The sequence below is a fragment of the Stegostoma tigrinum genome, chromosome 24, assembly GCF_030684315.1.
Source record: "Stegostoma tigrinum isolate sSteTig4 chromosome 24, sSteTig4.hap1, whole genome shotgun sequence".
Lineage (NCBI taxonomy): Eukaryota > Metazoa > Chordata > Chondrichthyes > Orectolobiformes > Stegostomatidae > Stegostoma > Stegostoma tigrinum.
This window is the reverse complement of record NC_081377.1, coordinates 27,948,485-27,975,119: the sequence shown is the minus strand read 5'-3', so window position 1 is coordinate 27,975,119 and position 26,635 is coordinate 27,948,485. Positions and strand designations below refer to the sequence as shown.

Here is a 26,635-nt window from a genome sequence, read left to right as displayed (position 1 = left end):
TCTTTTTAATGTCTGGCTGCAGGAGGGCTCTTCCCTCAGCTTAACTGCACAGGCCAACTCAATACCTGTAAAATTCCCCATATGAGTACTATCCCATTGTTCAAAAAATGCTTGAGAACCAGCTCCCCCTATTCTTGACTGAGACTTGACTGGTAAGATCCAGACCATCCAAACTGTATTCAGTTTTACACTTGACAACGAAGTGTGAAGCTGGCCTAGACCCAGGCCTGAAACGTCAGCTTTTGTGCTCCTGAGATGCTGCTTGGCCTGCTGTGTTCATCCAGCTTCACACTTTGTTGTGTTGGATTCTCCAGCATCTGCAGTTCCCATTATCTCAGTTTTATACTTGCTAATTTCCCTTTCTATTGCGGAAATGTTGACAGATTCTAAAGAAACATTGCCAACTGCCTCAACGAACTAATCCCGAATCTCTCCACGCTCAAAACTAGCATCCATTCTTCAAAGTCTTTGAATTCACTGCTGCAGAGCTACCCTCTTGACATTCTGTATTGAATGCTCTACAATCCAATTTAACCGGCACGGTGGCTCAGTGGTTAGCACTGCAGTCTCACAGCGCCAGGGACCCAGGTTCAATTCCAGCCTCGGGCAACTGTCTGTGTGGAGTTTGCACATTCTCCCCATGTCTGCGTGGGCTTCCTCCGGGTGCTCCGGTTTCCTCCCACAGCCCAAAGATGTGCAGGCTAGGTGCATTGGCCATGCTAAAAATTGCCTGTAGTGTTCAGGGGTGTGTGGGTTATAGGAGGATAGGTCTGGGTGGGATACTTCAAGGGACGGTGTGGACTTGTTGGGCCGAATGGCCTGTTTCAATACTGTAGGGAATCTAAAAACGTCTGTCCACAACAGACAGATGGCATTCATTTTTCAGTCTCATCCTTCTCCCCTACCTTCAAAACTGTCGGCAACTGCCGGCTGATCTCCACCAGCTCCTAAACTGGAAAGTGGCAACAAACAAATATTACCAACACTGGGTGGGTTTCTGTGACCCAGCAGAGAGGTGACAGCCCTACTGATGGCTCAATAGGCTGAAATCCATTTTAATAATAATTTTAACGGACTCTCCTCTCCCAGATTCCACTCATGCCTGCCTCAACATTAGTACCACCTCTAACCCGAATATTTATAGAATGGTTTCTTTCCATGATCTCAGGAAGCACAAATGAAACTTAACAGTTTTTTAAAATGTAACTATCATTCAGGAGTACAGAATTTCGGTATTGCTGAGATAAGACATTTTGTCAAAGCTTTATGTCTTGTGATAATCAAGACAGTGCACAAGTAACAACGGGAAAACAGTATTATTCCTTAAGAGAGAAGAGAGATGATGGCTGCAACCAGTTTTGAGTGAATTTTCCACAAGATTCCTACACAAATGCAAAGACCATTAAGGATTTGTACACAACAGTAATGGAGTGTAAGTGTGTTCATATGACATTGCTAGCCAGTTCAGCAATATACTTCAAGGAAACCACAGACACATGCACTGCAGCAGTGTATCTTATGATTTTAATACATCCCATAACGAGAATCAGTATCCTAAATTGTTGCTCTCCCTCTAATTTAACATCTGGGCCTGAATGGACGACATTAATATAAGCTCAAAGTTCCAGCAGAACACATTCTACCTGGAAATCTTCTCAATTTGAAGAGGTTTGGTCTTATTTTTGAAAATCTGCTGAACCCCAATGAAACCTTGAACAAAGTGAAGACACGTTTAGGGGAGGCCAAACATCTTCTGCAGATTCTTATGGATTTTTCACAAGATTTGGCCAATCTTGGGCACAAATATGCTCCCTGCAATTCACAGTCCTTTCCACCCTAGCCAACAGCATAGAAATAATCCTGGATCAAAAACTGATAAACAGAAAGCATTCCTTAATGTTCTTTGAAGTTTCATTTGTCCGCGCCATGTGCAATGGTCAACGTATCAGCAGCATCATACAAAGCCCAGCTCCCAGGGCAGCATGGTAATAGAACATATAGAACTCCCAACACATCCAATACAGAAATAAATTGTAAAAGTGAAATAGGGTCATGAAGATGGGGATTCAGGAATAGAGATAAAAGGTTTGGGAATAGGGGAATGTAAGGAAGAGGTAATCAATGTGCAGGAGGGAGGGGATGGTGCAGTTGAGAAATAAAATTGCTCCACAGAAACTGGGAAAGGGAACACTCCAACAATCCCAGATTGCTCTCTCAACAGAATTTAAGACCAGCCCAGAACAAACCTTTTACTCAACTGCAGTTCTTTGCTTCTGGCCTAAAATCAAGTATGGGCCTAAGAGCTGTAACACTGAAGAAAGGTTACTGAGGAAGGGTCACTGGACCCGAAATGTTAACTGATTTTTTTCTTCACAGATGCTACCAGATCTGCTGAGCTTTACCAGCAACTCTGTTTTTGTTCCTGATTTACAGCATCAGCAGTTCTTTCGGTTTTTACTGAAGAGAGTATGGTTGAGGTCATTTTGAGTCATGCTGTCACGGCAGTAAAGAGTGGGATTTATCCTGTAATGGACCATAATACACATAATGAGGAGCATGCTCCTATAGATGTTGAACTCCCAAAGTCCAAACACTTCATGCTGCAATACCAATGTACCCACGACCTTGCTGAACTCAAAATGTACCAAAGAAATTGAATAAGGAATTCAAGTGAATACCAAGTGCAGATCCATGATGCAAGGAACTTGAGTAGAGTAATATTCCAAGCTGCTCTACGATTAGAAATTTCTTTTCTCCCTTGCACATGGTCTGTCCAGTTTGCACAACCAGTGGACTGGCACCAGTTCACTGTCCTAAATAATTTAGTTGGCGCACCTCATGCGGCAGCACATGTTTGACTTTTGCGACAGAGCAGAAAAAGATGAAAATAGATAACTTACTAGGAACTGTGCGAGGGATAAATTTTGAACTGAAAAGTAGTTGTTTTTATTATGTATTATAACTCACACTCGATGCTCCTGGTCTCCAGAAATCCAGCTGTGCTGCTGCCATTGGTTAGGACAGCCATACATTGGGACTCAAGAACGTGAACCCAATATATCTCATCAGCAAAGTATTGTCAGGTTAAGACACAGCATGTTTTGCAAACCACATAAGCGAGACTGCAACAGAAGATTGTCATCAGGTTACACCCTTGCTATCCACTGTGGTGAATTATAGAAACAGAGCATTTTATGGAACATTTTTGGATTCTGTAGTCACAATAGCAGGAAGTGCTTGCATAGCAACTTGGAAATTGGCCTGTGCAGCAAGAATGCAAGGCACTAAGGCAGCACGAAATTAGCTGAAGTAAATCCTCTGCCTAGCTGTTCAAACTAGGATATTACCAAGTTTATTCAGCATGTTGTTGATTTACTCTGATTTTTTTCCATCAAGAGTTACTAAATATTGTCAGTCCCCTTTTGTGGGGTTTAATATTTGGAAGGTGGCAGCCAGGACTCCAGGAGTAGCTCTCCCCGCGTTGAATCAGAGTTGAGGTGGTTGTGCCTTCAAGCTGTTTTGGCCCTAGGTTTTGGAGTTGTCACCTTAAATTTCTGCCTTTTTAGACTTGACTCCCTTACTTCCAAATATAATTTAAAGCAGTCTTTGAACATTAAAACATAGAAGTAAGGAGGTCAAATGACGCAAGCCCGCTCATGCCATTCAACAGGATAATTCCAGTTTGATGCCAGATGCTTTTTGACTACTCTACAATTAAAACTGCCAGCCTTCAATGTGCACAGTGAATTGGACTCGAGGGGGCTCTGGAGTAGAAAATTCCAAATATTCACAGTCCTCAGATATAAAAATTCCTCCTCTGTCTTGAATGTGAGGCCCCATCAATTTGAAACTGCACCCTTGCTCTAAATAACCTTGTAAGGAGAGACATTCAGCCAGCATCTACCTTGTCAAGTCCCCTCAGAATCGTGTGCTTCAACAGAATCACCTCTATTTCTTCTAAACTCAGTAAAAGGACCAACCTGTTCAATATTTCCTCATGAGACAATCCCTTCATGCCAGGAATCATCCTCCTCCAAACCGTCTCCAATGCAAGTACATTCTTTCTTTAATATGGAGAACAAAATTATATGCAGCGTTCTAGGTGCTGCCCCAGCAAATAGTGAATGTTCCTCCCAACTTTCATATTCCAAATCTCTTGAATTAAATGCCAATATTCCACTTGCCTTTTTAATTACTGGCTTCTTTAAAAGTTGGCTAGCAAATTGGCTGGAAGTCTGTTTTATGATGTACAGTGATGCCAACAACGTGGGTTCAATTCCCACGCTGGCTGAGGTTACAACAAAGGTCTGACCTTCTCAAGCTTGCCCCTCGCCTAAGGCGTAATGACCTCAGGTTAAACTCACCGCTAGTTAGAGTCATAAGGCTGTACAGCAAGGAAACAAAGCCTTCACTACAACTCATCCACGCTGACCAGACATCCTAAATTAATCTGGTGACATTTGCTAGCATTTGGCCTATATCCCTCTGAATCCTTCTTATTCATATATCCATCCAGATGCCTTTTAAATGATGGAATTATATCAGACTCCACCACTTCCTCTGGCAGTTCATTCCATACATGCACCACCCTCTGCATGAAAAAGTTGCCCCTGAGTCACTTTTAAATCTTTCCCCTCTCACCTTAAACCTATGCTCTCGAGTTCTGGACTCTCCTACCCTGGGGAAAAAACCTTGGCTATTCACCCTATCCATGCTTCTCATCATTTCATAAACCTCTAGGGAAAATAGCCCCAGCCTCTCCCTATATTTCAAACCCTCCAATCCTAGCAATAGCCTCGTAAATCTTCTGAAGTTTTTCAAATTTCACAACATACTTCCTAGAGGAGGAGCCCAGAATTGCACACATTCTAAAAGTGGCCTAACCAAGGTCTTGTACAGCTGCAATATACCCTCCTAACTCCTACACTCAATGTGCTGACCAATAAAGGCAAGCATACTAAACACCTTCTTCACAATCCTGTCTACCCGGGACTCCACTTTCAAGGAGCTATGAACCTGCACTCCAATGCCTCTTTGTTCAGCAACACTGCCCAGGACCTTACCATAAAGTGTATAAGTCCTGCCCTGATTTGTCTTTCCAAAATGTAGCACCTCACATTTATCGGAATTAAACTCCATCTACCACTCCTTGGCTCATTGGCCCGTCTGATCATGCTGTCTCTGTCAGTGTGTAGCCCTATGGCCATTTGGGGCAATGGTGAGTTAACTTACTCTACTTGCTCAATCTGCATGGTAACTGTGATTCATTGAAGGTCAACCAGAGATTCTTTTGTTTTGTAGTGTTGTTTTGTGTTTCTCCATTTGCATGATAATTTGCTTTTTTAATCTTCCTACCAAAATGGTTCCTCTGACAAATAACTGCCTACTCACTTCGCCAATTTCCCACTCTTTGCAGATTTATGTCACTACCAGCTACTTTCCCACCTATAATTTTAATGAGCAGCAAGTTATTCTTACACAAAATCCAATACTGACACTTGCACCCTACTAGTTTGTTGGCTCCTTGAAAATGACCCATTTATCCTGACTGTCTCCTTTTGGTTAGCCAATCTTCTATCTCTGCTAATGTATTGCTCTTAACATCATGAGTTCTTAACTGGAAGAGTTATATTTTATGTGTAATTTGTAAAAATACATGTGTTCAAATACTTCAAATGCATTTCACTTACTTGTATACTTTTATCCATCTTACTGGTTATATTCTCAAAACAATAAACTTAGAACCACGCTGATGTTGTTCATTGTATTATGATCTTCTAAATACCCTGCTACTATTTCCTTAACAGCAAGACACCAAAATTACCTCCAGGACAGATGTAAAATTAACTGGCATTTAGTTTCTTGCATTCAGTCTGCATCCTTCCTTGAATGTTACGTTTGTGGCTTTCTAATCTGCTGGGATTTTTCCAGAATCTAGGTAAATTTGAAAGTTTACAGATCATGTAGCCATTATCTTTACAGTCGCCACTTTTAAGAACATGGGATGTAGTAGGCCTTAGGCTAAGGGAATTTGTCAGCCTTTAGTTCCATAAGCATGCGTGGCATTTACTTCCAAGTTTCAAGTTACTTCCAAACATATTGCTGATTTTCTACTATTCTTGGAATATTGAGATGTTTTTAAAGTCTTCCAACATAAAGGCAAATATAAAGTGTTGTAAATCACTGGCAATTTACCGATCCCAGTAGCTCATGGGAGGTCATGTGATGCAGTTTTCAATAATGCTCCAAAATATCATGGGACATGTTAAAGCAGCTACATAAACACAATCTCCTCCCCAGGTAAGTGCAAAATCCAGACTAACACTGCAGCATTGTAAGGAGGAAGTGTCACAGTGAATTGTTACCTCCCACCTGAAAGTTTAAATTGAGGTCCTGCCTGCCCTCCAACTTCAATTACTTGCGCCATCGTCCTCCAGAAAACCAATGCGAAAGGCAAAATAAGTGCAAACAATTGCTGACAATGTCAAGGAGTCTGTTCCAACAGGTTGAATATGTGATAAATCAAACTGTTATGTATGCAACTTTTTGGCACAGGTGTAGAATACAAGAAAACAGACTGGTTTCATTGCTTATACTACATTCGTATGTATGTCAACTTCCCCCCCAAAACAATAAATTACTTTTCAAACGTCCTCAGTTATATTAATAAAAACAAAAATAAATTTGCTTATAGCAAAGAAAACAGTGATACAAACAGCTCAAATGTTCTATTTGGCAGGCATCTGTTCTATTCCACAAAGCCAGTCTGTGCAAAATGATATTGGAAACATTCTTTAAATCAGTCTTCTGTTTATTTGCCATCCTTATCTGATCTGTCCTATGTGTGAATCTACAACTTCAGGAATTATGTTGACTCTTAACTGGCATCAAACATACTTGCAAGACAGTTCAAGGGCAGTTAAGGATAGGCAACAAATGCTGGCCTCACCATTAATGCACACACCCCATGAGAGAAAAAAAAGTGTTTATTTTATAAAGTTAAATTTTACAAATACACACTCCCTAACTTTAGCCTACCACTTTCAGTAAGTGTCTTATTAGCTTTTTCTGATCTTGTTCTTTCATACATGCCTATTGCTATGGTGTCCAGTTTTCTTGGACAGCAGCACTGCCAGGACACTGGGTGGGATCAGGCCAGTGCTATGATCTTCTTCCCAGTAACTCAAGCTCCTCAATGCTGTGAATGTAAAATGGGCCTAGGACAGACGAACATACATAACAGGGGCAGGAGACCATTTGATCCTTTGAGTCTGCTCCACTATTCAATGAGACCATGGGTGATCCACATCTCTAATTCAACATTACCATTTCCCCAGAGAACCCTCGATTCCCTTGCCTACCAAGAATCAATCATCTCCATCTTAAAAATATTCAACAATCCCACTTCCACAGTCTTCTGAGGGAGAAAGCCAAAAACACACAACCCACAGTGACAAGATTTCTCCCAATTTCTGTCGTAAAAGAGCCACCCCTAGTATTTAAAACTGTGTCCCCTAGTTTTGGATGACCAAGAGAAAACATCCCTTCCAAATGCACCTTGTCAAGGCCATTCAGAATCTTACACCCTTCAATTACATCATTCGACAGTCTAAATTCCAGCCTGTCCAAGGTATCCTCAGAACAGTCAGCTTGTTTCAAATAGCAATCCAGTAAACCTCCACTGAACCGGCTCCAATACATTTAAATCATTCCTAAAAAGGATGCACTATTCAAGATGTGGCATCACCAATGCTGCACAATTAAAGTACACCCTTTCATGTTCAATTTCCCTCAAAAGATAGCACCTCATGTGCCTTCTTGATTGCAGACAAATCTTTTGCGACTCATGGAAGAGAACACACAAGCACTCTGCACTTCTGTAATTCTGCAGTCCTTTACCAAACAGTAGCACCTGCTTCTTTATTCTTCCAGGCAAAGTGAAGAACTTTGCAGTTTCCCACGTCAACTGGCAGACGTTGCCCAGTTGCTCAATCTATTTATATCCATCATCAATTTCCTTACGTCTTCTTCACAAAGATATTTTCCTATGTATCATGGAGTCTTAGGGCCATTTGGCCTACTCCCCCAGTTTTCATTGTCTCAACTACAAATGCCTATATAACTGCATTCCCTGCAGTTAATTAGTTGGTGTGATTGTAAACAGTTAAGGCCCCAGCACAATCTCCGGGAAGACTGTCTAACAATAGCAGTCGGATGGCAAGACGATCAAGTCAGCAAAAGGATGGGTCTCATGGACGAAGTGAGATTGGAAAGAGTACTGGAGGAAATGAGACTGAAACTAGGGAAACATACTAGCTCAGGGCTAGGGTAGCAAAGAAAATTTGGGGATGTTTATTCCAAGGCACTAAGGTGCGAAATTGAAACAGCAGGGGCAGCCAAATGGATAACTCTGGGCAGTTCCAGGATCTTAACAGTCAGGTACTCAAGAAACAAGGTCAGGTAGACATTTACTCTAGCCCTTACACAGCAGGAATGTTATGACACACCTCTGGAGTGAATGGAACTTGAACTACTATTGCCCACAAGGACCCTCTATATCTGCTCAAGAGACAGTCCTGAAAACAAAAGGTGAGCGTTCTTGTGTTGCAGTGGCAATGTCCATACCTCTCCGCCAGGAAGTCCAGGTTCAAGTCCCATCTCCTTCCAGGGGTGTATAAAACAAGTTGATTAGAAAATATCTTAAAAGGTGAAGGGATCTTTAGTGCAGTGACTGTATCCTTATTTCTGAGCCAGAGGCCTAGGTTCAAGTGTAGATGGCTTAAGAGTTATGTAATGATATCTCCATAAACAGCAACACATCATCCACCTGACAGGTTTAATGCTGCATTTAAAACATGAAGAAATTCACCGTAGAAATTGTCATACTCAGGTTCACAAGTGTATTCAAGTAGGGCTTGAACCCATGACCTTCCGATTGAGAAGATAAGAATACTCCCAAATAAGCCGATCTGGCAAGAGTTGATCTCTATATTCGCAAATAGGGAGGAACAAAATTCAGAAGTTGGCGCCGTCTGCTGAAAACCATCATTTCAACAATATTTGACCATATCTCAATGGAATTTAAGGCAGTTTACAAAGTTGACATTGATTGTCGACAAATTTTCACACATCTCATCACCGGTATTTAACCTCTTGCTCACATCAGCTGCCCCTATGGCACACAGGACTGGTCAGAATAAGCAAGCTACAATTTCCTCTCATTTCACAAAACCACTCCTGCTACAAACTAGACCTGTGTAAAAAGGATGCAGAACTTTAATAGCTACAATCACAAACTATTACGTAATGAATGTTGGGGTAATGCAAGTTCTTTGGTTGTCTTAAAATATATTTCTTCACAACTCTGTGGATCTTCATGTAATTCTTTAGGAATTGTATACACTTCTTGTCACTGGCCCAAAGCATTTGCGCTCATACCAAAACTTGATTAAACAACTCTTGAGAATATTGTGTAAACATCAGGCCACCATAATTATAGAAAGGATAGAGACACAGAAGGGGTAGAAAATATTTACAGAGATGACAACAGACCTGAGAGAATATACAGGAAATAACTAGCAGGTTGGATCTCTATTATCAGGGCGAAAATAGAGGCCATCAATACACAAAAAACAGATCAGGGAATTCAGAAGGAACTTCTTCCTAATGCGTAATCAAAGTCTATAGTATAGAAACATCAAAGGGAAGCACATAAATGAGAGAAGACAGTAACACTGAGACTTAGATGATGATGGACAGCAAGACTATGAAGTACAGATATTTCTCCTGACGTGATAGTTGCATTCCTGTGTGTGCTCGTGCTAATCGTGTTACAGGGAAATCTTTGTAGAAAATCCCTATACCTGTACAGCTGGAAGTTTGCATTATCCAAACAGCACCCATCATTCATCAATCGCATTACAGCCAATTTGCATCAACGAAACATGCACTGTAGCAGAAATACCTGTATCAAACTGTCTGCTTCTGGGCTGTACATTACATGTGAATCAACACAGTAACAACAAAAAGGACTGATTAAGGATAATCAATATGGCTGTGTGCATGGGGAATCCCATCTCACTAACACTGACTTTTTTGAAGAGGTGACAAAGAAGATTGAAGAAGGTAGAGCAGTAGCCATTGCCGTTATGGACTTCAGTAAAGTGTTCAACAAGGTTCTCCATGGCATACTGGTTAGCAAGATTAGATCACATGGAATCCAGAGAACCTAGCCAATTGGATTCAAAATTGGCTAGAAGGTACGAGACAGAGGTTGGCGGTACAGGATTGCTTTATGTACTAGAGGCCTGTGACCAGGAATGTGCCACAAGGATTGGTGCTGGGTTCACTGCTTTTCATCAATTATACAAATGATGTGGATATGAATATGGGAAGAATGGTTAGTAGGTATCCTGATGACACCAAAATTGGTGGTATGGCGAACTGTGAAGATGATTATCTCAGCCTACAATGAGATCTTGATCTGATGGGCCAAAGGGCCAGAGACTAGCAGATGGAGTTTAATTTAGAGGTGTTGCATTTTGCTAAGTCACATCAGGGCAGGACTTATACAGTTAATGGTCGGGCCCTGGGAAGTATTGCTCAACAAAGAGAACTTGGGGTGAAGGCTCACAGTTCCTTGAAAGTGGAGTCACAGGTAGACAGTGTAATGAAGAAGGCATTTAGCATGCCTGCATTTATTGGTTAGTACACTGAGTGTAGGAGTTGTACAGGACATTGGTGGGGCCACTTTTAAGAATACTGCATACAGTTCTCTTTGCTCTTCTGCAAGAAAGTTTCGTCAAACTTAGAGGGTGCAGAAAAGATTGACATGGACGTTGCTGGAATTGAAAGGTTGGAGCTATAGGGAGAGGCTGAATAGGCTGGGGCATTTTCCCCCTGGAGTGCTATAGACTGAGGGGTCATCTTTGAGATTTATAAAATCATGAGGGGCATGGGTAGGACAAATAGCTATGGTCTTTTTCCTTGTATGGGTGAGTCCAAAACCAGAGGACATAGGTTTAAGGTGAGAAGCGAAAGATTCAAAAAGGACTTGAGGGGTAACATTTTCCCTGCAGAGGGTGGTGCGTGTATGGAAGTGGTGGATTTGAGTACAATTAAAACAGTTAACAGGCATCTGGATGAGAATATGAATAGGAAAAGTTTGGTAGGATATATGCCAAATGCTGGCAAATGAAGCTGGATCAGATTGGGATATCTAGTCAGCATGGACGGTTGGATTGAAGGGTCTGTTTCTGTACTGTATGACTCTATGATTCAGTTGATGATTACAGTGATTCCACTATGATCTAAATGGCCTACACTCCTGCTCCCATTACCTTTGTTATTACCGAGATGTTTTCAGAATTTTTCAACCCAGAGGGTAACAATCATCGACTATGTTCAAGACAGAGATCCATAGATATCTGGATATTAATGACATCAAGTGACGTGGGCATAATGGAGGAAAATAGATTTGCGGTAGATGATCAACCATCATTTAGCTGAATGGCAGGATAGGTTCAATGGGCCAAATAATTTATACTTAATTATAATTTCCACTTGTGGGACATAACATACAGGCCTGGACAGAATAAACTAGTTAATCTGAGGCAGGGTAGATGGAGGAGATGCTGAAAACAGCTGGAAAATCAACAGCATGGACAAGAGCTAGATTTCCTTGGGAAAGTCATGAAGTACATTACGGGCAGGGTGGGACAAGAGTAAAATGAGCTTTGACCTTCCTTAATGAAGCATTCTGCAGACATTCATTCCAGCTCCAGATTCACACCCAAACAGTTGGACAGGGGACCGTAGGGCAGACATTTTTCTAAGAACCAGTTGATTGGAGAAAGTTAAAACGACTGGAACGAAAAGTAGCCTTGTCCTGCTGAGACGCATTTGGTCAACAGCTAATCAGCAGGGCTGTTACAAAGAGGACAAATCTACCTTCAAAAATTCCAAAGAAAGGTAACTTGCAATGGTGAATGCAAAGTAAGAATGAGAAGTAAGTGTAGGAGAAGACCATAGGGGCCAATGAGCTCAGTAATTCAAAATAGCTTTCAATACTATTTTCATGTCCACACCCTAAATCCCATTCCCAAGAGATCAACAATCTGTCCACCTTAGCCTTAAATAAATTCAATATATTAAATACATTCAATAAGACAGCATTCACAGCCTTAGTCAGGGGTAGAAAATTCTAAATATTCACCAGCATTGATTGCCTTACCCAAATTGAGAAAGGTTGCGGAAAAATGATGAAATGGGAGGGAAAGTTCATTACCAGCAGAAGCTTCAAAACATTAATCCACCTACTCATACATTCACAACACAGACTGACTGGAGAAGGGAGGAGGAATAAACTAACCACTATAAATATAGCATGGATGTCATTTAAAAAAGAACTCGTTGAGAATGCTGATTTTGCCATTGAGATTGAGCTGCCTAAACCAAGAACCCCAGCCTGATGCGGTTTTAAATCCGAGAGACTCTTTAAAAAGCAATCCACTGCAACTTGTATATATGACATCTTCAATCTATCAAATTATCTAGCACACGTCTCAGGAATATTATCAGCTAAAAGTTGACAAACACATACAGTAATGAGGACAGTAGAACAAAAGCTTGGTCAAACAGGTAGGCTTCAAGGAGGAAGGACAGCTTTAAAGGTGGAGGGGTTTAGGGAGAGAATGCCAGAGCTTAAGGTGCAGGAAGCTGTGCCTTCAGCTTCAACTATGATGCAGCTAAGAAAATCAGTGATACACAGGAGGCTGGGGTTTAAGGAAGGCGAAGAGATAAGGAAGAGCAAAGCCACGAGACAGTTTGCAATTCATGAGACCCAAAAGAAAATATTTATGCTACACAACATTGTGTGTCCAATACTCCCTTTATGCTGGTGTGGAGTTTAATTAAGGAGCAATGAGGGAGGAACACAGCTGCTGTATCAATTTACGGTCCATTTACAACCTCACGCTATAATTAAAATAAGCTCAAAGATTTGCACAATAAGAATATTTCAAGGATGCACACAATTTCACATGATACAGAAGAAACTGCACAACAACTGAACTGTCAACATCCAAATGACAAACTGAGCCTGGAGAGAGAGAGAGAGAGAGAGAGAGAGAGAGAGAGAGAGAGAGAGAGAGAGAGAGAGAGAGGGGGGGAGAGAGAGAGAGAGAGAGAGGGGGGGGAGAGAGAGAGAGAGAGAGAGGGGGGGGAGAGAGAGAGAGAGAGAGAGAGAGAGAGAGAGAGAGAGAGAGAGAGAGAGAGAGAGAGAGAGAGGGGGAGAGAGAGAGAGAGAGAGAGAGAGAGGGAGCGCGAGATCAGGAAATTAGAGTGGCCCAAATCCAGACAAACATCATTTAAATGCCTCAAGTTCTTCAAAAGGTTTGGAAACTACTGCAAGAATCTGCTGTCTGCAGAATAGACTCAGCTTGAACAAGAAGAGTGACTAACAGATATGTCAAATTCTTAAACTGGCTTTAGGGTTGAAGTAAAGCAAAGCAATGAGATGGCCTGAAAGTAGCAGGCACAGATCAGACATTGAAATAAAATAAACTTACTTTCATTCTGAGACACCAGCTTTGGAACACACGATGTGCAAAACATGTAAACAACTGAAGATAGTATTCCACTGGTCAGCTGGGTATATTTGGTTTTGTGTTAAGTCAACTGTCGTTCAAGCTTAAGTGAAACTGTGGTGGGTGTAGCCCTGACTCACTGTTCAATTACGTATTGCAGGAGGAGGAGGAAATGTCTCACTAATGCATCACTAAATCACAAATACGGATAGAGCTTTAGAGGAGACACCGTGTTATGATTTAAAGCAATATTGCAGCCAACGTCAAAATAACTGACAGCATTTAAAATTCACTTTGAAGTTTCTTTTTAAGAAAACAGGAACACTTAAAAACAATGGGATTAACATGAACAACATGCAGGCATGACCAGGACAGAACAAAGCAGCGGAAATAAAAGCATTAGACCTTGGCTGGAAACTGACATGAACTGAAACAGCATTTCACTGGCTATCCTGAGCAAGCAGTTGTGATGAGTACACAAAGAGGCAACACATTCAAGATCTTTCCTATCCACCTCAGGTTGAGTCCCCCTTTCACAATCCGAAAGCTTCCTTCTCAGTCTAAAATTCATATCCTCTGAAAGAGTTCCTGGGCACTTGCCACAGCCTGATGAGCAGCAAGTGACAATGCCCATCCTATTTCCTCCTTGCCCACCGTGGGATAATCATGCTTGCCTCCTTCCCATCCATTTAATCAATCCCAGGACCTACCCCCTGACCTTGTCAGTGAATCAGCCATCACCACTCCTCATCATATGACGCTTCTGTATAGATGCTCACTTAAAAACTAAATTTCATCTCTGAACTTATTTTGAATGTTTAAGTTGACATTAAAGGCTTTTGACAAAATCATACTTAAAGAACGATGACGCCTGTTCCTTAGGTGAAGCTTTCCAGGCTGTCTCTATTTTCCACCACTTACCCTGGTCGAACTACCGCAGTGGTATAGCCTTATCTTTAAATCTAACTTCAGTCTGGAAATTTCATCTTTGATCATCTTACATTGTTCCACCTCTCATGTAAAATGCTTGTTCAGATCCAAATATCACTCCAAATTTCTCATCGTGGTAACATCCTTGGAGAGACTGGAGATCCAGGGAAAGGCAATTTGGTAGAATTCAAACTCGATCAATTCATTTCTCTCTCCTCCCACCACCCACCCCGCCAACAAATAAACTTTCCCACCTACATCTCAATTTTATCTCACGTGGCCTTTCTACTTCCAACATTGCCATATTGTGAAGGTAATCTCTGACCAATTCCTTATCTTGCTCTCTACCTAAAATGCTTCAGCATTTTAATACCAAAGTAAAGGCCACCTTGACTGCTTCCCTCATCCCCTAAGCTCCTTGGGACAAACTTCAAGTGTTCTTCACAGCCCTTGCCTCAAGTTAGTCTGCAAATTCTGCAAGTGATTAAGGAGGGTAAGGGAATACTATCCTAATGAAAGGAATTGAACTTTAAAGCAAGGAGGTTGTGCTTTTGTTGTAAGGGGCATTGGTGAGACCATATTTCGAATGTTGTGCGCATGGTTTTGGACTCCTTATTTAAATAGGCTTGTAAATATGTTGGAGGTAACTCAGAGGAGCTTTACCAAATGAACACACCGAATGAGGTTTGCTTATGAGCAAATATTAGGCAGATTGGCCTCGTTTCCACTAAAATGCAGAAGAGGGTGACTTGATTGAGAAATGAGATAATACAGTCTTGACAAGGTAGATGTGGAAAGGATATTTCCTCTTGTACATCAATTCAGAACTAGGGAACACCACTATAAAATTAAGTGGCTCATTTAGGAGAGAGATTCAGTGTTGTGCGACTTGGGAAGACTGTTTTAGATGATGATACAGGCACAGTCATTGATATTTTTAAGGTGGAGGTAGATTGATTCCCTTGCCAACAATAGTCAATGGTTATTGGGGTTGGTGGGAATATGAATTCAAAACAAGCAGATGGTTATAATTTTACTGAATGTGCAGCATGCTCAAAGGACCAAAGAGTCTACTAATTTGAAGGTTTGCATGAGCTCAGGTCTTTCCCTAGATTTCATCTAACTTCCTGCAACATTCTCATCTTGTCCAGGTGACCCACCAACTTGCTTGCTTAATTCTACTCCAACCAGGCAGCTAACCACACAATTTGCCTTCCTGGGTCCTATACAAGTTGTCATCATTAGCAGTTTCCTCTCTTCAGGAAGTGTCTCTCTGCTTAAATCTGCTTTTGTCGTCCTCTTCTCTCTGCCTGCAAAATCTCTCCTTGAATACTACCACCCAAGCTCAACCTACCTTTCCTCTCCAAAGCTTATTCTGTAACATAACGTCTCTTCTTAAATCTGTGCTTACCTCTTCCACAGTTCCATGTTTGAATCCCAAAAAATAGGTTTCCAAATTCCTGATTAAGATCATGAATGAAATTCTTTATCACTCTGATAACTGACCTAATTGATGTCAACCAATTTGCTGTCTTTAACAGTTTCTCACACTGTTCTCCTCTAATACTTCTCAGTCATCCAGCTGTATCACACTTCACTAGCTCAGTTCTATTCTTACCTACTGAATGGCAGCCAGCGAATTCAAAGGCTTCTTCTTTTACTCGCGAAGTATTATCTTTGGAAGTTCTATTCTTGACTCCTATCTACTTTTCACCAACGTGGTAACCTTGAGCAATACTATCTCAAAATCAAACTTTTATTCCTCCACCTCTTGGAACCACTCCCACTCTGACACTTTTGTGCTGCTAATCCAATGTTCATGACTGAAGGAAATTCCTACCCATCCAGACGCTAGGAAGATTTGCTGTTCACAATAGTTTCCATTTCTTGTCCCTCCATCTCTAACAGCTAACTTAATTGAAACAAACAGTTTGACAGTGTTTAAATCAGAGATGAGCTTCCAACATCACCCCTCAATTGTCATGACTTCTCACCTCCATCACATTGTTCAACTGCCACCCTGCCTCAGCTCATCTGCAGCTGACACCCTCATCCATGCCTCACTGCCTCTAGACATGACAATGCCAATGTGCTCATGTCTACGTTCACATTCTAGATACTCATGTTCATCCAAAGTGCTGTTGATTGTAACTGAACTCATCAGCCATAAGCTTGCTGAATTTCATCAGCTCACATTCCAACAATGTCTGAATTTTAAAGGCCTCATCCTTATTTTCAAATCTTTTGATGCTCTCACCCCTTTCTTTATCCACAGACTCCCTCCAGACCTGCAAACATTATAGATTTCTGTGAGGCTCCAGTTGGAGCCTTCGGGACATCTCCAACATTTACCACTCCATCACTGACAGTTGTTCCTTCAACTGGGTAGGCCCCAAGTTCCGGAAATTACCTCTGCATATCTGCCTCTTGTTTTAAGATCCTCTGTAAAAGCTCACTCTTTATTCTGGGTTCTGGCCATCTATGACTCAGTGTCTTCATTATCGCTTTGTTAAGTACCTTAGGATCTTGTTTAAACCACATTAAGTGATTGATATTTATTGAAACAGTTACGGTTCTGCTAAAATCCACAAAATTGCAAATTCAGCCAGAAATATAATTAAACTTACAGTATGAAACAAATCCTGTGTTGGTGAATAAAGTTCACCAGCTACCACAACCAATAATTAGTGAGACACTGACCCTGCACAACCCTAACAATGTGACGGACAATATTGCATCAACTTATCACAGGCAGACTGGTAGCTCAGACAGAATTAGCTGGCATTCCTGAGTTCAGAAACATGCTTAAGCTCCTAAGATGTTGCTTGGCCTGCTGTGTTCACCCAGCCCCACACTTTGTTATCTTGGATTCTCCAGCATCTGCAGTTCCCATTATCTCTAAACAAAACATCTGATCAGTTAAAAAGCCAGCTGGGATTCTTAGGAAGAGGTGTAGATCATTTAGATTTTTTTACTCATTCGTGGGACATAGATCTCGCTGGCTGGCCAATGTTTATTGTCTGTTCCTTGTTCCTCTTGAAAAAGTGATGGTAAAGTGCTTTTTTGAACTGTTGCAGTCCACATGCTCTGGGTTGCTTTGCTGGGACTTCATAGTGATTGGTACAACTGAGTGATTTGCTAGGCCGTTTCAGAGGGCAGCTGAGAGTCACATTGCTGTGGGCCTGGAGTCACACATAGGCTAGACAGGTGAGGATAGCGGATTTCCTGCCCTGAAGGACGTTAGGGAACCAAAAAGGTTTTTCCAACGATCAACAATGGTTTCATAGTCATCAGTTGATTCTCAATTCCAGATTTGTCTTCGTTGGACTAAAGAGAATACACTAATTTCTTTCCACGACTTCAAAGCAGACCTGGATCCTGACTCTGCCACTTGCAGAGAACCCTGACCTGCTTCTTGCTGGCCAAATTAAAACCAACACAACTTCAATTTGTTATGTGATCTATGTTAAACAATATCAAAAGCACTTCTGCTCATCTTAATTATTCAGCACTGCAACTTGAAAGCTTTGTTTCTTTTGAATAGGGTATGACAGCTTAAAAGCTTTCATATTCCCATGTCCTTTAATATGCTTACATCCTTTAATTAAGGGTGTCTGAAGCAGAGTTTCCACGATAGCCAGAAACAAGGCAATAAGATCGAATCTTGTTCTTTCTTTCAAAATAATGCTCATATAAGCTGAAGTTTTAAATGGTAGCAGCAACTTCTATAAGTTCCTGAGGTTTAGAAGAGACATTTTTGTTTTGAGGCTAATGATGTATTATGGGCAGTGAATGGTAAACCAAGCGGTAGGGGGCAGAAGTCTGTTTGGCTGTTTCTCTGTGGTAACTCAGGACAGTGCAAGTGGTAAGTATCAGTGCTTCAGCTGTATGAAGTTATTGCTACTGTGTTTCAAACCAGCTGTTTTGCTGCTTATTACAAATAAGAATGGTTCCAGTAAAGAGACTGGAGAAGTGGAGATTGTCTTCCTTGGAGAGGAGGCTATGAGGAGACAGGAAAGAAGTTTTCAAAACCACGCGAGGCCTGCAAAGAGTGACAGCGAGATACAGTTTGGGCTTGTCAACAGATCAAAAACCAAAAGGGCATGGTCATCAATTGTTTTACCAAATGAAGCAAACACAAAATGAGAAGAAAACATTTTCACACAGTGCATAGTTAGAGCTTGGAATGACTTTACAAAAGCTCCGAAGAGTATAGAAGAATTAAAACGTTAACTGTTTCCAGACATGATGTCAGACCTGTGTTTCTCCACCATTTTCTGTGTTTATTTCAGATTCCCAGTACTCATTATATCTTGCTTTTGTTTGGAATGCACTGCCTGAAGTTATTGTGGAGACAGGTTCAATTCAGGCATTCAAGGCTGCGTTGTTTAGATTTAAATAACGATGCAAGGTGTAGGGTTAAGGGAAGACAAGAGACTGGCAAAGTTAAAACGCTGAGCGAGACAATGCTGACACAACAGGCTGACTGGTTTCCCTCTGTGCTGTAACAATTCTGTGATTCATGAATTCTTCACTTTCCACTTGTTCAGTAGAACTTGTTTAAAATACTTTTACTGAAATAAAAAAGACCCATGAAAAGACAAAATGCAGCATCTGCGGGCAACACAGCATCATGGGAACATCCTCACTACTTTGAAGCAGCTAATTTTTTTTTTAAAAACTTTTTCCTCCCTCTGGGAGAATGTTTTTAAACAAGGAATGGATCAAAGTTAAAGCTCGAAACAAATCAACAATAACCTGTATTTGCAAACCATATTTAGTAGTGCAAAATTGCTTCAGACAGTTTACAGCGACATTAATAAAAAATACTGACACTGAGCTACATAAGATGACATTAAGGTAAGAGTAGACAAAGCAGCAGATTTTAAGGAGCACCTTAAGGAGGAGAAAGAGGTCATGAGGTGAAAAGGATTATGGAAGGAATTCCAGAGCCTGTGGCTCACATAGCTGAAGGTACAGCTGTCAATTGTGAAGCAACAAAAAATGGGAAAGGGCAAGATGACAGAATCAGAGGAGCACAGGGATGCTTACCCAAAAGTTGGCAAGCACAGGGGTGATAGATGTAAACAGTTTGCATTAGGATATGGACATTAAAGAGTTAATCAAACTGATGGCAGTGTTTATTTGCAGAACACTGATAAGCTTGGCACACAATCAAGGCCAACATAACTGCATCTTTAAAGGATAAAGCTCAAATGTATAAAACATGAGTCAAAATGTTTACAGTTCAATTAATCTCTGAAGCAAATTAAAAATAGATAAATTTCAGTAAAAGAAGGTTTGAAAATAGCGTTTTCTCATTCCTTAAGAAATCTGCCAAGTACTTCATTCACCAGAAATCATTTTCAAGTCCAGATATTCACGTCTGACACAGCAAGATGACAGAAACAGCGAAGGAATAAGTGACCAGTTGACTGTGTTTCCTTAGCTTCCCCCCAACTACCAAATCACCTGATGGTCACGACCCTCAGGCAATTGTGCCCCTCCGATTGTAATCTCTCATACATCTCCAATTTTAACTCTGACTTCTTACCCTGTTTATTCTACTGCTGAGCCCAACGCTCTGGAATTCACTTGCTAAACATTTCTACAGCTTTATCCTCCAAGATAACAGCTTAAAAACTTCTTCCCTTGAACAAGTGCTCAATCATTTGTACCCAACATCTCCTTAAGCGGCTGAGTACCAAACTTTGTTTGATATTGTTCCTGAGAGGCATATTGGAATATTATACCACATAATAGACACCATATAAATAAGTAATTATTACACATGAAGCGAGAATTCCAAGTTCAGAAGTGGTTCAGCCGACAGGCTCACATCACAGAGCTGAATGGAACTCTTCCAAAAGTATGAAAAAGAATCAATACTGCAAAAACAGTCCATCTTAAAAGGTCCTATACATAAATAGTGATTTACTGTTGAGGTGGCAGTTGAGGAAGAACATTGGGTTAATGATATGTTGGTAGGACATTGGGTCAACCTGAACTGAAGCTCACTTCTGAAGACTTGCATCTCAAGCACACACCGAAATCAATACCTTTCATCTGGTTTCTGACATGGCTTTACAATCACAAAGCATTGGAAGTTGAACTAATATGAGAAGGACCTGGATAGATTTTCTTTTTAAAAGGCAAAGAAAATGGGGAAACCAGAATTCTGCCTCTTGAGCACCTATCTGCTTCACTTTACTCCTTCTAGACTTCTTATTAAACCTATCCCTTAGTATTCTTAGTCGTTAGATAGCAATATACAATGAAGCAAATCCAGTACAATCAACACTAACATTTATACAATATCTGCAATGTAGTAAACTTTCAAATTTTAGCATTATATTTCAGTTACAGGATCATTGTGTCCAATCCTCCTCTTAGCTGATGCTGCCTCATCCTTTTGGTGGAACTCAAGAGACAATGATCTGAAGTCTGACCATTTTGTCCCTATTCACCAGTGTCCACAGCCTAATTAGCACGTGTTGAAATCCGTCTTAAGGTGTAGAGTCATAGAGAATAAAAACAGGCCTTCAGGCCAACTCATCCATGCTGATCAGGTATCAGAAATTGATCGAGAACCATTTGCCTGAATTGGCCCCATATCCCAATAAACATTTCTTATTCATATACCCACCCAGGTGCCTTTTAAATGTTGTAATCATATCAGTCTCCACCACCTCCTCTGACACCTCATTCCATACATGACCCACTTTGTGTGTGAAAACAGTTCTCTCTCAGGTCCTTTTAAATCATTCCTCTCTCACTGTAAACCTACGGCCTTCAGCTTTGGACTCTCCTATCCTGGGAAGACGACTTTGGCTGTTTACCCTATCTATGTCCATCATTACTCTATCAACCTCTATCAGGTAACCCCTCAGCCTCCAAATTCCGGGGAAAAATACACCAGTCTTATTCAGCCTCTCTCTATATCTCAAACCTTCCGACCCTAGCAACATCCTGGTAAGCTTTTTCTAAACCCCTTAAAGTTTAACGTCCTTCCTAAGGCAGGGAGACCAGAATTAAATGCAGTATTCTAGAAGTGGCCTCAACAACGTCCTGTACAGTCACAGCATGACATCCCAACTCCGAAAATCAATGTCATGACCAGTAAAGGCAAGTTTACCAATTGCCTTTTCACTACCCTGCTTAACCGCAACTTCATTTAAGGAACAATGTAACAGTTCCCTTTGTTCAGTAATGTATAAGGCCGACAACAGTTTGCCTTGCCGAAATGTAACAACTCACATTTATCTAAATTAAAATCCATCTACTACTCCTCAGCTCATTGGTCCATCTGGTCACAGTCCCGTTGTACTGAGATATCCACCTTCACTGTCTGCTACACTACAAATTTTGGTGTCATCTGCAAACTTACTAACCATACCTCCGTTATACACATCCAAATCATTCATATAAAATGACGAAAAGCAGCAGACTCAGCACCGATCCTTGTGGCACACCTCTGGTCATAGAACTCCATTCTGAACAACAACCTTCAACCATTACGCTGTCTCCGGCCTTCAAGCCAATTTTGCATCCAATTATTTGGCTCTTCCTGGGCTTCATGTGATCTAACCTTGCTAACCAGTCTACCATGCAGAATACTGTTGAATGCCTTGCTAAAGCAGAGGTAAACATCTACCACTCATGCCTTCAATCTTGGCACTTCTAAAATTCAATCAAGTCATTGAGACAAGATTTGTCACCCGCAAAGCCAGTTGACTATCCCTAACGAGTCCTTGCCTTTCCAAATGCACGTAATCCAGTCCCTCAGAACCCCCTCCAACAACTTAACCACTACCATCAAGCTCGCTGGTCTGAAGTTCCCTAGCTTTTCCTTATGATCCTTCTTAAATAATAGCAGCACATTAGCCAACCTTCAGTCTTCCAGCACCTCATCTACAGTTATCAATAATACAAATACATTTCCAAAGTATTTAGTTTCAAATTAGAAGTTGCACTGAGGCCTTATGAGTTCTTTTCAGAGTATTTAAAAGAGCCCAAACCATCTTTCTTTTGAAGCAGCAGAGCAGGGAAGTGTTCAGTTGCTCTAGGAAATATTTATCCTTCAACCACATTGTTAAAATAGATTGTCTGGTAATTTACCACATTGTAGTTTTGGGGAACTTGCTGTACTTAAATTGACTGCCTTGCTTCTAACGTTACAATGTAGCTATTCTTCAATATGCATTGGTGGTAAAGTGCTCTGGGATGTACTAAAGTCACTATACAGAAGCAAGTCTTTTGAAAATAGTTGATGCTGAAGATTTGAAATAAAAAAACATTGAAGTCAGGAGGTCTGACAATATCCGAGACAGAAACAAATGTTTTGAGTCCAATGACTCTTCTTCAGAACAGTGTTGATGAAATGTCATCAATAAATGTTAATTCTTTCTCTCTCCACAGATGATGCCAGGCCTGCTGAGTTTCTCCAGCACAATTTTTTAAAATTGAAGTCTTTTATGACTATCACAAAGCAACAGCAATAATTAGTGAAACATACATTATGAAACTGTTTGGGATGTCATGAAAGATCTTCTTAAAATGCAAATTCATTCATTGTTATCACGCTAATGGTGGCAGTAGCTCCTGGCAACGCAAATCAACTATAAGCCAAAAATACACTTGCCAGCATTGTTGAAATGGGCATCTGGAATGCTCACGTTTTCATCAGCTCTTGTTGCCAAATGCCAGCTTTACTTCAGGCTGCAGCTGGCTGTATTAGGAGCTCCTGGAGTGTCACAGGCCTTTGCTCTATCTGAAAACAATTTTACAATTTGGTAGTGCTTCTTATAAATGTTGTAGCCTCAGTGGTTTAAAACGGTGAAAAGTGAAGGGATTCAGAAGGAGGTAAATGTATGGCTGGAGACAGCAGGTTTAATGCATTCAAGGAAATATTATTTAAGGCTGAAGAAGTTTTTAAATCACATGTTGTAATTGGGTTCTGTAGCCTGGCTTTGAAAAGACTCAAAATGATCATACTTCAGGTCATTCTCCACTGAGTTCCACCAGAAAGGAAAGGTAAACATCAGCTGAAAAGAGAATCAGGCATGATCTCCTTTAAAGTCAAACTGCCAGCTAACGTTAGCTCTGTTGACTCATCCACAAAGAGCAAATCACTCGGATGCTACCTCTGAAGACAATCGTGCAGCAAAATGGAGAATACAAAGAGGACATATCCTTATGGTTCCTCATAACCTACTGAATAAAAGAACTTGCACTCTCAGGATCTCAAACTCCACACAGACAGTCACCTAAGGGTGGAATCGATCCCAGGTGCCTGGTGCTGAGGCAGCAGTGCTAACCAGAGCCACCTTGACATCAAAGAACTTACTTTTGCTTCTACTTCCTATGATCTCCTCATAATCTGGTAATCAAACTGCATTTTGGTCATTAACACTTTGGGTGGGTGCTCTGAGGGTCGGTGTGGACTTGTGGGGTGGAAGATCCTGTTTCCATACTGTAGGGATTCTATGAACAGTTGCCTAAATATTAGTTTTTTTCCCTGAACTAAACTTCTGATCGGATAAACAACGACCACCAATCCAACAGTGGTAGGAACTTGTGAACAAGAGAAATGTTTCCTCAAATAGTCTACATAAGTAGAATGATAAATGCCACTGAAAAATTTAATAACAACCTATTAACAAATTTACATCTAAGGAAAATATTCCAAATGGTCAGTCTGAGATCAGTCAGAACAGCAAGCAAATTAAAAGTGATCACTGAAAAGCTCCCACAGAGTATTATTAAAAATAGCAACATTTATGAACTGGAACTGGAGTGTGCCATCTGGTTCTCTTTTATAAGGATAATTATTTTCAGTGCCCATTCTGTAGGAGCATGAGTCTTTGAATTGTACTCAGATCTAAATACACTGCAGGCAAGATCCAACGCCCCAAACAAACTAGATGCAATCTTATCACTAGTCAGCATAGTCACTATTTCAGGAAACACAAGCTGAGGGGTACATCAAGCAGAGATAAAAGAACAGGGATCATTGGGAGTTCACCATGCTTTAAAACAGCCATTGCTTCCTTTTGTAAGTAACTGACCAAGTGGTGAGGCACATGCCCACGATGGCCATGTTTAGTAAATAGAACACAAACAGATGCTTATTGGCATTACTTTGAATTTGGATATGGTAAAATTGCAGGTGGGAACAGGGGAGGTGGATTAGGCCAGTCTCAGTACTTGCCTCTATGTGAAAATTTCCTGGCATATTGACCTCTGATTTGATTCAACATCAATCATTTACAGCTCAACATATCTTTCAGTGCAAAATCAGATTTTACCTGCACCAACTTGCCACCGAGTCATCATCTACTGTCTCTTACGAACCTTGAGATATGAAAAGTTTAATTGAAACAAACTGCTTTAGACAACCCAATTTAAAAATGCCAGTATTGAACTGCCACGGAAGTGCTAGTGCAAGTACAAAAACATAAATTTAAACGGCGCTGTTCACTGTGTGGAAATGCTTCTCTGATTAAGGATGGCTTTGAGCTTAAAATAACAGAGCAATATAAACTGGGTGAGCTGCAAAGTGGATTTTGCAACACTTGCAGGAATTGCAAAAATATACATGCACGAGATTGTACGTAGACATTTTACACAGTGACACAAGTTTTCCGGCCACTAACATTCTTTGGTGTTGGCAAAAGTTTATGTATACCAACAATGTAAAAAAAATGTAGGTGTCAACTTGTGAACAGTCCTCAGAGAGTAAAACGATGTGCTGATGCTGTTGCTCTTCCTTCCCTGCCTGATCTTGAGGGGTTGCACCTATCCCACCCCACCATGGTGTGGGGAATATATTTAATGGAGTTTGGGTTACCTACAGCCACCAAAGAAAAGGAGAGGTACACAAAAATGTTCTGAGTACAAGCCGGTGCATGAAACAAAGAAAATAGCAAAAATAGCAAAAAACAAAGTTTTTTCCAGAAGGTTTATAACTGCCTCTCTGTGTCTGCTTCAGATTGCCTCCAGATTGTAAACCACCTACGGGCAGAAATTCCCCACCGCCACCAAAAATGGGTCCCAATCAATGAAATCAAAGAGCCTTGGAATCACTGCATACTTTTCATTAAACACTGCACGAACTATCTAAAATTTCCATAAAGTTCAATCCTCTACAATTGGAAGGCAAAAAGACGTACCGTTCATCAGAATTTACTGCGCATTAAAGAATTCTAAGGATCTAATCACCTGGTATAAACCAGATCCAAACTAAAATACTAACTGAACTACAACAAACTGTACTGAACTGAACATCATTGCAAATGGCCATTATTCAACACTGTTCCTTTCCTCCTAGGCTCTCACCACATTGTTCAACTGTAGGTCGTTTCCTGGAAACTCATCCTTAACAGTGAGAGGTTCCATAAAATGTAGCTGGAATGCATTGGGCACGGCATGTTGCTGCAGTAGTGCTATGCTAATGATTTTGCTTAGAAGAAGTGAGTGTAAACCTGAATGTAAAATCATGATTGAGTGCAACTAACAGCAGAATTAATTTTAATGGACTCATGCCTGAAACAAAGACCTCTTCAGCAGAGAGGAGTGAGCTGGCCAAGTATGAGCCATCCTTCAAGTGACTGATTTAGCGTTCTTGGTACATTTTGACAAGATTCAGCAGACTGCTGGTTACTACTATCCTCAAACAACACACTACAGCAGCAGATTAGGTCAGAGGAGCAGCAAAGTTGATGTTTTGGGTCTGGACAATTTCTGAGGAAGGGTCCAGACCAGAGACATCAGCTTTCCTGCTCCTCTGATGCTGCTCAGCCTGCTGTGATCATCCAGCTCTACACCCTATTATCTCAGACTCCAGCATTAGCAATTCCTAAATTGGCATCGGCAGCAGAGACTGACTTCAGACTGCTGGTCACAACAGGTACAGATGACGAAACACTGGATTCACGTAAGGATGGGTATATGAATAGGAAGGGTTTAAGAGGGATATTCACCAAATGCTGACAAATGGGGCTCCATCAATTTCGGATATTTAGTCAGTGTGGACGAGTTGGACCAAATGGTCTGTTTCTGTGCTATACATCTCAATGATTCTGACTGAATATCCTCTGACACCAACATGACTGGGATGC

At 40.9% G+C, this 26,635-nt stretch overlaps 1 protein-coding gene across 8 annotated transcripts in view; it reads right to left on the bottom strand.

The window, feature by feature from the left end:
• LOC125464882 (phosphatase and actin regulator 4-like) overlaps positions 1 to 26,635 on the bottom strand; it is a 150,916-nt gene that overhangs the window by 55,456 nt on the left and 68,825 nt on the right. For 3 of the 8 annotated variants that reach the window (XM_059654310.1, XM_059654312.1, XM_059654318.1), the window contains exon 1: positions 13,569 to 13,723. The exons of the other annotated variants lie outside the window; for them this stretch is intronic. In XM_059654310.1, coding sequence (XP_059510293.1) covers positions 13,569 to 13,614 — 46 coding nt within the window. In that variant the 5' untranslated portion in view covers positions 13,615 to 13,723. Of the gene's footprint in view, positions 1 to 13,568; positions 13,724 to 26,635 lie in introns of those variants that run through there. 8 annotated transcript variants of the gene reach the window in all.